We start from the raw sequence: 13,846 nt of genomic DNA on the forward strand, positions 1-13,846 counted from the left end.
AAACAGGGTGCCTGAGCAGGCAGGTGAAAGACAGGAGAGGTAACAGTCATAGAGAGCGGGACGGACTGGTAGAGGAAGACAACCTAATGGGGAAGAGTGAGTGCAGCGGTGGCAAAGTTCCTGTCAGTCTGACTGATCTTCTGTGTGCTACTTATGAAACATTCAGCTCTAGCTCACGTTTCTTTCACCATCACCTTTCCTGTCCTCCCTTCTCTCGCCTCTCCCCCTCTTTCCTCCACCTTCTGGTTATCTTTCTATTGTTTTCCCAGTGCCAAGACTGGCCTACTGAATGTTTCATGAGTTTTGTTTTTGTTTTGTTTTTTAAAAAGAGGGCTCTCTCAATCTGAGGCATGCTCATTAAATATAAGGATGAGTTCACATGGGAGCTGGTACAATAAGAACTTGTTAGCCCAAAAATGCTGCTCATGCGGAAACACATTGCCATCAACTGTCAAGTCAATAAAGCTTAGGTTTGAAATGCAGGTAAGGAGTGAGAGAGATAGCAGGTTAGGGAGGGAAAGAGATGAGTGGCTACATAATATGAAACAGCAGCCTTTTGATCAGATTCAGATTAGAAGGAGGGTATACACCATTTTAAGGGTATTACTTTTACATGATTTAAAATGATTTACTACAGTAAATCATGAAATATTTTCCATCTGGACTCATGTAAAGTAGCTAAGTGCAGACACAGCAAGAAAGAAAGAGTGAAAGGACTTGAAGTGGACATCTAAGTTCAATCTGCACAATTATGTTGAGAGCCAAATATGTTCTGCACTAGCAGCACTTAACTTACAGTATATCAGAGTGTCTGTCCTTTGAGACCGAGCGGCTGTGTAAGGATGGTATTTCTCTATAAACTCTCCATTTCATGTTTCAATGCCAGGCTCTTCTATCTTAAATTATAAAAGAATAATCAGTGCATTCCTACTCTCCGTGGGACGTCTAACAAATGAGTGTGCTTTCTTCTTGTCTTGCAGAACAGAGTCGGTGGCGGAGAAGATGCTGACAAATTGGTTTGCCTTCTTGCTACACAAGTTTCTCAAGGTAAAATGAAATGTCTCACACCTTATCACTACAGGTGTCAATGTGATATACTATGGCAATTCTTAAACTTATTAACATCCATTTTAAAATAGATTGCTGTTTGTCTTTTTGTTGTAGCTGTCATTTAAACTGTGCGATATCAATGAGTTTTATGGACTCATTTATTGTGGCGGGATAATGGTTACCTGTCGGGTCAAACGCATCTCCAGCTTTGCAATTCAAAAGGAGAGAAAGCTCCATTTTATGATGTTTGATGTGTCATGTTCTAGTTAGTAGTAGTAGTTAATACAGATGTCTTTCCTTCCCTTCACATCCTGCCTTATTTTCCTTTAACCCACCTTCCTCTCTAATCCCTGGGTTCCCTTCCAAAATAAAGGAGTGTGCTGGCGAGCCTCTCTTCATGCTGTTCTGTGCCATCAAACAGCAAATGGAGAAGGGACCCATTGACTCCATCACTGGAGAGGCACGCTATTCCCTAAGTGAAGACAAGCTCATTCGACAGCAGACTGAATACAAAACACTGGTGAGTCATAAAGACAATTAAAAAAAAAATGTCTGTATTTGTTTTGCTACACATCTTGGCAAAGAGCCTTGACAGATCCACAGAAATGTGGCACGTATCGAGTAGGAATCTCATGAATGCTTTGAATATTTGTATAGTTTCAATAAGATGAAGGCAGTGGACAAATAATTTTGCATAGCCAGATATTTATCTTCTCAAGCTTAAGAAGATCTGGACAAAGTTTCTTCAAAAGAAATTGTGAAAATAAGACCTCATAACATTGACAGCCATTTAATTAGCTGTGAGTTTAATCCCAACCCCAGATTCATTTTATTATTTGCATAAACATCAGTATGGCTGTTGGCTAGGGCTGCGTATCATTTAAAAAATTACAATACCAGTACCCGTACCAATACAGTACCTTATGCACTGGATGTCAGTATGGAATGCTGAGGTGGAAGGGAGTAACAAACGGGTGGTTGGGAATCAAAGGTCTGCTCACTCTGTGAGCTGTTATTGGCTGCGGGGTTATACACCCATGGGGGTAAATGCTCTTTACCAACACCCAGGAGAAAAATGTATTAATTAGGTAGTTTATGATTTTTTAGGATAATACTTCATATTATATTTTGAACTGGGAGGGCATAATATGCAAGGGGGTTCTTGCTATCACCTTGAGATCTCATCCCCGTATGTACAAACATCTCCAACAACTTGAAGCAGTCTCAAGTGCAGAGACAAGGATTTGACCGCTCATTGGCTTCCCAAAATTCTACCTTGATTGGACAGATACTGTACTTTTGTTCAAAGTCACTTATATTCCACTCTACTAAGTATGTCTATAATGTGTCATGTGGTAGGGCCACCATACAGCATGTACCTTTCTTTTACATTTCCATTAAAATCAGACTGGCTTGGTTCCTCCACCAGCCCGTCAGAGTAAGTTCCCCCTCAGGCTTTAGGATGACACCTCTCTGATATCCTTGTCGGAGAGTCTGAGAGGCTGTGTCTCATTACTTGTTTTATGGCCTTGCTGGAGCTGCACAGCAACATCCTAGAGGTGTGAAATTACATTTCTGCCCAAGATTCTCACCAGCCGGGACAGTTTGGTGAAGAGTGCATAATGAAAGGACTTTCTTACCAAGCAACACATTTGCCTCTGCCTCTTTCTTTCACTTCCCCCTACCTCCTCCTCTCCCTCTCTTTCTCAATCCTGTATCCCCAGACACTGAGCTGTGTGAACCCAGACAATGAGAACAGCCCAGAAATCCCTGTCAAGGTGCTCAACTGTGACACCGTTACCCAGGTAAAGGAGAAGATCCTGGATGCGGTGTACAAGAACATGCCCTTCTCACAGAGACCACGGGCTGCAGACATGGATCTCGGTGAGGCTGCTTTGGGCGCAATCCTTCTGTGAAATACTCATTATACAGTATAATGCAAATTGTCTTATATATTCAGGATCAAATATAGACTGAAAATTTGCTGGGCACATGATGTTTTAGAATAATGACAGGAGGTGAAGAATACAGTTTAGTGTGCGTTAGTCAGCTGATTTATCGCAGATGTTTCACGGAAGACATATGATTGAAAGAGCTCAAAATCAGTTTCTGGAAGACAGCCTCCTCCCCAAACCTGTTTACAGCCCAAACCAGCGCAACACTCAAAAACACTGATGTTAAAGCTTACTGACAGCTAACCTACACTTCGGCTTACACCCACAACATGTCATCCAATGCTGAATGACTTGGCACAAATCCAGCTGACAGGCACCTTCAAAAGGAGTAAATAAGAAACCTTGTAGGAAGCAGCTGATGATGCTTTGGGTTTGTAGTAAAATCTTAAGGGGCTTTTACAGGTTAGGGTATTGTGCCATATGTGTTTTGTTTACAGACACCAGATCACTTTAATTGGCAAGGGACAATGTACAAGAAGCTGCCTTGCTACACTTGCCAACTTACAGAGTTTCAAAAAATTAACAGTACAAGGATAATGATAACAGGATCTCACCTGAAAATGGACAGTGCAACACAAACAATGAACATTAGTCAACATGTAACTGTCAGTCACGTAGGATACAAATTTTCTTAAGAAATTGTAACTCACCTGTATGTCATACATTCACTATCGACTGGATTTTCTTTCAGAGTGGCGGCAGGGCAGAACAGCGCGTGTGGTCCTGCAGGATGAGGACATCACCACCAAGATAGAGAGTGACTGGAAGAGACTCAACACACTCATGCACTACCAGGTCTGTTGATAATAGGCAACTTTAGGCAACTTTATTTGTATAGCACTTTTCATACACAAGTCAGACTCAAAGTGCTTAACAGCACAACATGTCATGAATTAAAATGCATTACAGAAAGACAAAGAGAATAAAAACATAGACAATAATAAAAACAGTGCGGACGTTAAAAGTGCAAAGATTTAGTAGAAAGCTAAGGTGAACATAAAAGTTTTCAGTCTAGTTTTAAAAGTGGTCAGAGTGGGTGAAAGTCTCAAATCTTCAGGAAGTTTATTCCAGCTGTTTGTTGCATAATGACTGAAAGATGCTCTCCGTTTATTTGAGTTTACTCTGTCAACCACTAACAGATTGGCCTCAGAGGATCTTAGTGATCTAGAAGGCTTATATAGTGGGAGCATATCAGTGATATACTTCGGCCCTAGACCATGTAGTGATTTATATGTGAGCAGGAGGATTTTGAAATCAATTCTCTGACGTACAGGAAGCCAGTGTAATGATTTAAGAATTGGTGTAATGTGCTCACATTTTTTGGTCTTTGTCAGAACTCTAGCAGCAGCGTTCTGAACAAGCTGTAGCTGCCTGACAGTGTTTTTGGGAAGACCTGCAAGGAGACCATTACAGTAATATTAATTATTATATTATTACATAATATTAATACTCTGTAAATAATGCATATTTTTTACAACCAATTATTATCTCCTTGATTCATAGATCAATTATTTTGTCTACAAAGAAAGAAAGAAAAAGAAAAAAGTGAAAAATGCCCATCATAATTTTCTAAAGCCACAAGGGACATACTCAAATTGCTTGTTTTGTACAGCCAAGTCTGAAATATAAGGCCAATACACAAGTGAATGAATGGCCACTTGAGGCTGGCTCCAAAAGTGAGGCAATCCCCATAGACCCTCCGGGGCCCATTCTCTGAAATTGATTCAATCATACTTGTCTCCGGGAGCCGCCATCTTGTCAGAATTTGGTTCCTCCTCATTTCCTTTTACCAAAAAAGGTCATTGATCTGGCGTTGGGGGGAGGGAAATATGTCTCTCTGGCTGACGTTTACAGAATTAGCTCACATTAGCTCCACCGCCCGGGTGCTAGGCTAACAGAACACGCTGCTAGATAAATGGGAGTGGGAGTCAAAGTTGAGATTTTTTTTCCAGGACCAGGAGGGAACAAAAGTAATTTATATTTATTTTGTAACAGGAATGGGATGGGTAGAGACTCACATGGCACTGGCTCGGGGAGTTGAGTGTAGGCATCCAGCATTTATGATATATGATTTAAAGTACCATGCCCATAGACTGTAAAACACCGACCCTCACGGCCTAAACCCTCCCAGTGCTCCAGATCAGTAGGCTAATGACCATGACTTGCAATCTAAGTTAGTAGGCTAACTTAGATTGCAAGTCATGGTGCAAGTGCGGCTATTTAATTAGCATAACATAACAACACAGTGTGTTCCTAAACCATCTGTACAGTTGATCGAAGAGCAAACCATCTTGTCACTTATGGAAACACCACCACACGAATGACCACAGTCCAGGGTGAGATGACGGAGTTAGCATGCTAATCCTGACAACTAGCCTCTGAGGAGAAGTGAGGGCCATAGCTAAATGTCACTCAAGAGGCCACGCCCCCAATTATTCATAAACTTTAACCTCCAATAAAATATAAACTAGCCTGTTACAAATAATTCACCCCCCTCAGTGTTGTCGTGGAGATATGACCTAAACATACAGACTAGAATGTTTTTTTTGTACCAGGCCATATATAGGTTTAATTATGCTGTGAAAACGCCCTGTTTAACAGGGGGGTCAATGCGAAACTGCTCTATTGTGCAAAGCTGCTCCTACTAGACATTCGGAGAACTGCAGTTTTTGGCACTTCCGTATTTGATCAACCAGGAAGAGGCGTCAAGTCCTACCATGATGGCCATGGCCAGAGCTGTTTACAAGGAGCTTCATTTTAGCTCTTCCAAAATATATGGGTGACGTACGGACTCTAAATCAATATTTTATACAGTCTATGAGTCCAACAAACAATCCAGCATCCAAAAATATTCATTTTACAATTACATTAAACAAAAGAGCAGAAAATATTTACATTTAAGGAGTCACTACTAGCAAATGTTTAGCATGTTAGTCTGAGAAGTAGCTCAAATGACTAATACATTATAAAAATAGATGCAAATTAATCATCCACCATGTAACCAAAAGTAAGCTTACAGAGCGACTTCACTCTACACTGAATCTTTTCCAACCTTTTTTAAAAGATATGATTATCCAGTTGCCCAAGGGCATCACAGCAAATATTATTGAGGAAGGACAGAGCATTACTCATTCAAATTCATATCACTCACCGCACTCCTGCCAACAGTCCAACCCCCACCCTGTCCCTGGTCACAAGCTCATATCCAAACATATACACTTGTGTGCCTGTGTCTTTTACAACATCTTTTTTTCAGTTCATAAATACGACTACACAGGTCATCGACCTCAGATGAGTCATCTTGTTCCTTTGTCAGTCAAAGTTTTATCTTTACTATCATCTTCAGGCACAGTAAATATTTCAGTTCAGCATACTTTTGTATAAACAAAGAGCAAAATAAAGACAAAGTAAATCTGCATTTTCTGTGCTAAAAGCATGCTTTGACTAAGGACGCATGTACTCCCTCTTATCTGTCAAGGAGATAAACAATTTTCCCTTTTTCATTCTAGATCTCTCTGCCAGGTGTGGAAGTGTTTGTTCTCTTGCTTAGCTGGATTTGTATTAGCCACTTCTGCAGCTCATGCAGAACAGTAGTATGAATTTTGTTCATTTTGTTTGTGCTGCAGACAAACTTACTGCACCTGCCAGGCACAGCTACAGTATAGAGTATTTGCCTGAAACCACTGCAATGACAAAATGCAGGACTGACACTTAAACTGAGCCTCTGATTAGCCGTTCTATCTTCAAAACATTCAGAAGCGAAAGAACGATATTCAAACAAACCCATACATATTTCATAATAAACACAAAGACAGCTGCGCCCCCTTATGTGATTAGATTCGTCAATGTTAAAAAAACACATTATTTTTCTCATACTGTCTGTCTGAATAAAGCTGTATTCACCCTCTGTCTGAAACGTTCCATTTCAGCACCTGTCTCTTTAAGCTCCCCTCCCGAAAATAGAGATTGGCATGAGAAATGTTTTCCAAGACTAAATAATCGATTCCTTAAAGAGGAAAATTTTTAATGTGTGGTATGTGAGAACTTAGTAAAAAATGCTCCTGGAGAACAGCTACAGTTACTGTGCACTATGCACCTCGACCTGATTTATAATAAAAAAGACATGGGAATCTCAAATTTTAAAACATGGGACCTTTAAATGATAAATAGAAGTCCCCACAAATGAAATATATAGTAATAAATATCAATACCTTTGAGCTGACTTTCAGTGTGAGTCCAGTTTTGATTCCTTCGCCTAAATGATTTATATTACTCTGAGGGAAATTTCACCTTTTCTCAGTGATGAAATCTGGATTCCAGTTTTAGTTCAAGTTTGAAGGTTGATGTTCAGTTTAACTAAGTATATTCTGACTTTAGGCTTCCATCAATACACTGAACAGTGCATATTTTCAATATAAATAGCTTTGGTCCTTTCTGTATTTCTTTACAAGTGCTGAAGATGGAGGATGTCTACAACGGTTGCTTTTTACAGAATATTTTACTTAAGGATTGATTCTTTGTTGTATAAGTCTATTGAAAATCTTGTGACTGCTCAAGGAAGATTATTCAATATCCAAACCAGTCTACAAATCTCTGGTCCTTGATTTCTAATCACAAACAATTTTTGGGAATTCTAGCCATTATTACTTTTGACCTCCATCTGCAAGCCTCCGATCCATAAAAACAAAAGACAGGCTTACCCTTGTCTTCCAGGTGTCCGAGCGCTGTGTGGTGGCCTTGGTGCCCAAACAGATGTCCTCTTTCAACATCCCTTCCTCAGCCAGCTTCCCACGCAGTATCAGCAGATACGGTTAGTACTATTAAAGAAATACAAAAACACAGTATTCATGCAGCTCACAGCGGTGTTGCACCATCTATTGCTGTCACTCACGACATTAGCAGACACCATTATGCCGCACATTTAAACAAAAAGTTGCAATATGAAAATATTCATCCTGTCTTATCACTTTAGATGCATATAAGCAACTGATCAAAAATGTGATTTAAATCATATCTGTGAAACTGCAGCTCACTGATTTTTCATATTAGGTTCACAAAAAACCCCACATACATCCGTTGTCTGACAAACTGGTTATCAGAGGAGATATATTCTATTTACAAACTGCATCTTGAGCTTTTTAGAATGTATGTTTTCTTCATATCTGACATTTGACCATCTAGGTGTGGACGTCCCCTTCCGCTCCACGCCCACCAGCCCGGACAGCCCCCACTCCCGCATGCCCATGCTGACCCCTGACCTGGAGAGCGGGGTCAAAGTTTGGCACTTGGTCAAAAACCACGACCACGGGGACCAGAAAGAGGGTGAGCGTGGCAGCAAGATGGTATCTGAGATCTACCTGACGAGGCTACTCGCAACAAAGGTGCAATAAATTACATATATCGATTATACTATGGTATGTTGAGTTTTTACAGTTAGATTTAATAATAATAGACACCTGTGATCCTTATTAAAACACTTCAGATTTAGAGTTGCTACTACAACTGCTACAAGTCTCAACTCTCTGCACTGTTTTCTGTTTTCTCAATAGGGCACACTGCAAAAGTTTGTGGATGATCTGTTTGAGACCTTGTTTAGCACAGTGTGTCGGGGCACAGCCCTGCCCCTGGCAATCAAATATATGTTTGACTTTCTGGACGAGCAGGCCGACAGGCACGGCATTCATGACATGGACGTCCGTCACACCTGGAAGAGCAACTGGTGAGAGAGAGACAAAGAGAGACCGAGTTGTTCCCTTTACTGTGACTGTAGATACAGTATATTTCCCTTTAACAAGCCCAGTTGCAATACTTCCTATACTTACGAACAGTCAAAGCATGAGGCCCAGTGAACATTTCTGAATTATTAAACCCTTAATGACAGGATGCATCCATATCTAATTTTCTCTTGTGATTGAACTGTCTTATGCTGCTCTTTGAAGAACTTCTTAAATAGTATCCTCTTGCACAATCTGTACCTCTAGGGTTTAAATCTTAAAATGACATATTTAAATAATCTTCAAAACTCCAACTTCATCTCGTTCTTATAACTAAGGAGGTCAATGCAGGAAGAGGAAAAAGGAACATCTTGTACACAAGAAGTAATCATTTTTATTTTGCATGCCAGTCTAAAAATTTGTCAAAATCTTTCTGTCTCTCTTTCTCTCTACTTTTTTATCGTATGCAGCCTGCCCCTGCGCTTCTGGGTAAATGTGATCAAGAATCCCCAGTTTGTCTTTGACATCCATAAAAGCAGCATCACAGACGCATGTCTGTCTGTGGTGGCACAAACCTTTATGGACTCATGCTCAACTTCTGAACACCGTCTGGGCAAAGACTCACCCTCCACCAAACTACTCTACGCTAAGGACATACCGCATTACAAAAGCTGGGTAGAAAGGTGTGTATGTGTGTTTGTTTGTCAGGGTTCCCACACCCTCTTGAACTTAAAATTCAAGGACTTTTCAGACCCCAAATTTAAGGAGCCAATGCTGCATAGTTTTAACCTCGGATCAAGGTTAACTAGACCTGCAAGCAGGTATCAACGGGGTCCAAGCCCCCCGTGCAACTCGGACCTGGCGACTCGCAGAGACGAAGCAATTCAGGCCAGCAGGTCCATGGGCACGATGCAAGTCGCAGCTTGAATGCAGCACAAATTGTAGTTTGTCTGCCTCAGACGAGCATCAGAAACTATTGTTTTAAGTTTCTTTCTTGTCTGACTTATAATTGCTAAAATATGATGAATTCTGCATAACAACGCCACCTAGTGGTTGGTTGGTGTGTAAACATTTGTAGAAGGCCTCAGTAAGACATAATAAACCTAATTACCAAGTTTTGTGTCGATCCGACTTAATTTGAGGAAGATACGTAGCACTTCCTGTTTTGATTGTAATCTACAGGAAGTTGTTCCTTTATAACTTCGGCATTTATTAGAGTATCGAAATTCTTTTGATAACTTTTGGTCAGGACCATCCAAACATTACATGTACCAAGTTTCATCTTGATCGGACACTCGGCCTAGGAGGAGTTTGAAAAAGTAGGTTTTGCATATGTCGTGATCCTACGGAAAAAAAGTCTAGTCGAAAATGGGCGTGGCCTATTTCCCAAGATTCACGTGCATGCAGGGAACGCCTAAATGGAAGAATTCTTAATGTGTGAGGTACAATGTGGGAGTTACAGGCAAAGACGCGTTCAACTTAATTATAGCGCCACCTGCTGGTGGACGTGTTTTTTGGTGTCTTGCGTACGTGCAGGGGTCTGAACCAAAGTTCAACGTTTGTCTTCCATAACTTGTACGGTGTAGGCTGCAGTATGAGTTTTACCGATTTAATAAAAAATAAAAATAAAAAAAAATCCTTGTGAAAATCCCAGGACCAGCGAGCCACACTGCTGCTTGCATCGCGTGGCCACAGTCCCCTCGGGCTTGGACCCCTAATTACCAATAAAATACTGAGAATTTTTATCACAAGAACTAGCAGGCTCTACAAACTCAGTTGGAGAGAGACGCTTGAATGTGTGTTTCCATTTTCCAGGCATAACTGAAGGTTCACTTCACATTCAGTCATTTATACACGCATGTGACTGTACTCTCTCTAAGGCAGGCGGCGTGTTAAACAATGACTGCAGAGACATGCAGAAGTGAAACATAGTCTATTGACTAACGTTAAAAATTTAGAACTTAATTTCTTATTGTTGTACAAAATATTTATCCCAAAACTTTCTAGTTCTTGATTTTCCCCCCTCAAAGTCACAAACAAATGCCATTCACACAGATAGAAAAATGTTTAAAATCGATTCTGTGGTCGTCATGACTTGTCTTGACTTGTCATCACAAGGTCAGTTAAGAATCAGGGCCTTTGTTTTAGGTGAAAGTAAAAATTGATATTTGTTTTAGTGATAAATAATAGTGGGTTTATTGTGAGTGTTGGCTCATGGCTTTGTTTTAGAAGTGAAGTGAGGCTTACAATTGGATATACCGTGGGTTTTAGATCCACATAATTGAGGATAAAATAAGAAATTAGATTATTTTCTTACTCAGAATGGTCTCTGTCATCACCTTGTCACTATGAGAGGTGGTCAGGTAGGGTGGTGTATAATGCGTTGATAGCTTCATCATATTGTATTTTGTAGAAGTAATAATATTTGTGGTGTTACTATGCAGGTCAGAGACTACATCAGAACATCGGTTGCCGTTTATCCTTCTTTTTTTGACGACCGGGTTTTGTCAGAACTGGTGGATAAATATGTTTTCCCTTGTTTTTTTTGTTTTTTTTTTATCAATTTCAACTAATTTTGTCACCTGTTGTTTTATCTTTTATTATGTTATTGTTCTCACATATTCCTCATATGGTGCAATGGAGTCTCCCCCTTACTTTACACAGGGACAAATTAGGAACACTTGATTTGGTGCAACAGCTCTCCCTGCTATGGTAGAGTTATGAACACTAATTGTGGCACAATTAATCATGCAGCTCTAAAAGGGTTGAGAGTGACAGCATGAATTTGTAATCATGAGTACAGTCATATAAGGCTGTGGATTTGTTTATTAAACAGTGTGCTGGTGTGGTTTGAAGTCAATGTGACTAAATGACTGAACCTATGAGTGACACATTTCCTTATTTTGCTGCCAAAAGGCCTTTGATTTACTGACGCCTTTAATACTGGATAATATTCACAACAATTGGCCGAATCCAGGTGAGGAGAGAAGCTCTGGTAAGCACGACAATGCCCTTGACTCTGACAAAGTGTGTGTGCGTGTGTGACTCCTCTCAGGTACTACGCTGACATCAACCGCCTGCCTGCCATCAGTGATCAGGATATGAATGCCTATCTGGCTGAACAGGCCCGCCTTCACTCCAGTGAGTTCAACATGCTCAGTGCCCTCCATGAGATCTACGCTTACGTCAGCAAGTACAGCCAAGAGGTGAGGCACAGTCAACACACTGCAACATAGAAATGTGCTGTAGGTCCTGCTAGTGTGGTTAGCTGACTAGAGTAAGCTATTTTTATATATATTAAAGAAGCTACTTTCAAATTAACAAAAGGAAAACATGACTATGTGTAGTTTAAAAGGTGACGCTCATAGCAATGAATCAACATATAATTATCACTTGATATCAGACAGATGTGTAAATGGTTACACTCCGGTGGAGTTGGTGGATTCAAAGGTCTGGACCCAGGCAAACCCTACTCTGCAGTTCCCCTCAAAAGTTCAGATAAACCCTCTGCATCCTACCTGTCTAGCACCACACAGAAAATAGACAAAGTAAGCGACAAGCTGATAACCGTAGTGGAGTCTATAGCTACTAAAGAATGAGACAGTTCCCTCAGGAGTTGGTGGAGGCTGAGCAAAAATGGAGCCTTAAATTAATCATGTGGACACAAACAGAACTTTTAATGAGTAACAATGTTGCTCTGTGTCTGTTGGGTGACAACTGCTAATGAGTCCGCCATAACAACTTTATAAGGTTATCACATGTCGATATTATACCCCGAAGTGGCAAAACTGAGAGAAAACTGCACTTCTACACTTCCTCTTGGCTGTTTTCAGGCTTCAGAAAATCTAGACCGTAATGGGATATTTTGGTTAATCAGCAGTCATTTCAGAGAGGACAGAGAGAGGAAAGGGAGAACTGCAAGGAAAGGTCACACTTTTTTTTGCTTTTTACCTACTGCAGCCTTAAGTTACTCTTTGAAGATTGGGCTGAAATTAATGATTATTTTCATGGTTGATTAATATGTTGATTGATAATCAATTAATGGTTTTGGCCTATAAACCACAAAATCACAATTTCCCCGGAGCCCAAGGTAGAGTTCTCAAATTAGATATGCTGTCAGCCAAAACCCAAAGATAGATATTTTTTTATTATTGTATTTACAGTGATACAAAACTGAGAAATGCAGAACATCCCTGAATGTCTGGCATTTTTGCTTGATCAAATTAATTTATAACTGAGTTACATAACAGATGTTTTTTGCTAGTGTTCATACATATGCTCTGAATTCTTGTTAATCAAATTAGTGATGAATAATTCAAACTAACCTACATTTAAAAATAAAAAAATAATTAAGAAATGTGACTTATCAAATATATCTATAATATTTAAAATAATCAAAGTAGAATTATTAATGGTAGCTGTTGGTGATGTAGATCTGTATATGTTTATTGTATGATTTGTATAGCTGACCAGCAATAAGCCTCATGTCTTTGGCTTAACAGTCAGTGCCCTTGTGTGTGTTTCTGTGTATGTGTTTTAGATCATTGAGGCACTGGAGCAGGATGAACAGGCCCAGAAGCAGAAGTTGGCATATAAAGTGGAGCAGATCATCTCAGCCATGTGTATAGAGAGCTGAGACACACACACACACACACACACACACACACACACACACACACACACACACACACACACACACACACACACACACACACACACACACACACACACACACACACACACACACACACACAACACACACACACACACACACACACACACACACACTGATTTACACAGCGAGAATGCAGACTTAATGGACCTACTGTATAAACAAACACAAAAAAAGAAGGCAATACATACACAAAGAGATCCAAACACTTGATAAATGCACACATACAAATGTACATACAGTACACAACCCACAGCACACACGCACAAACACATCGTCTGAAAGCAGGACTTTTTAATCCAATGTCATCGTTTTTACAGAAGAAACTCTAACAGGCAAACACCCAACTTCTAAAACGCTCCTATATAGAGAGAGAGAGACAGAAAGAGGATTTGGGCCATCACGGTTGCTGAATTTGCAGCCAATTCTTTTCCGCTGGGTAATGGTTTGTCTTT

General features: G+C 40.1%; 1 protein-coding gene across 1 annotated transcript in view; it reads left to right on the forward strand.

Annotated features, from left to right (window-relative positions):
- LOC310965652 (plexin-A2-like) overlaps positions 1–13,355 on the forward strand; it is a gene marked incomplete at both ends in the record, with an annotated part of 64,260 nt that extends 50,905 nt beyond the window's left edge. Inside the window, 10 exons of the mRNA XM_083939369.1 lie at positions 981–1,047; positions 1,424–1,570; positions 2,775–2,934; positions 3,697–3,800; positions 7,719–7,815; positions 8,187–8,386; positions 8,555–8,724; positions 9,190–9,402; positions 11,775–11,925; positions 13,260–13,355. Of these exons, the coding sequence (XP_083795495.1) occupies positions 981–1,047; positions 1,424–1,570; positions 2,775–2,934; positions 3,697–3,800; positions 7,719–7,815; positions 8,187–8,386; positions 8,555–8,724; positions 9,190–9,402; positions 11,775–11,925; positions 13,260–13,355 (1,405 nt within the window). The remainder of the gene's footprint in view (positions 1–980; positions 1,048–1,423; positions 1,571–2,774; positions 2,935–3,696; positions 3,801–7,718; positions 7,816–8,186; positions 8,387–8,554; positions 8,725–9,189; positions 9,403–11,774; positions 11,926–13,259) is intronic.
- Positions 13,356–13,846: the final 491 nt, after the last annotated feature.

This window comes from Echiichthys vipera (genome assembly GCF_963691815.1).
Source record: "Echiichthys vipera genome assembly, chromosome: X".
NCBI classification, from domain to species: Eukaryota; Metazoa; Chordata; class Actinopteri; order Perciformes; family Trachinidae; genus Echiichthys; species Echiichthys vipera.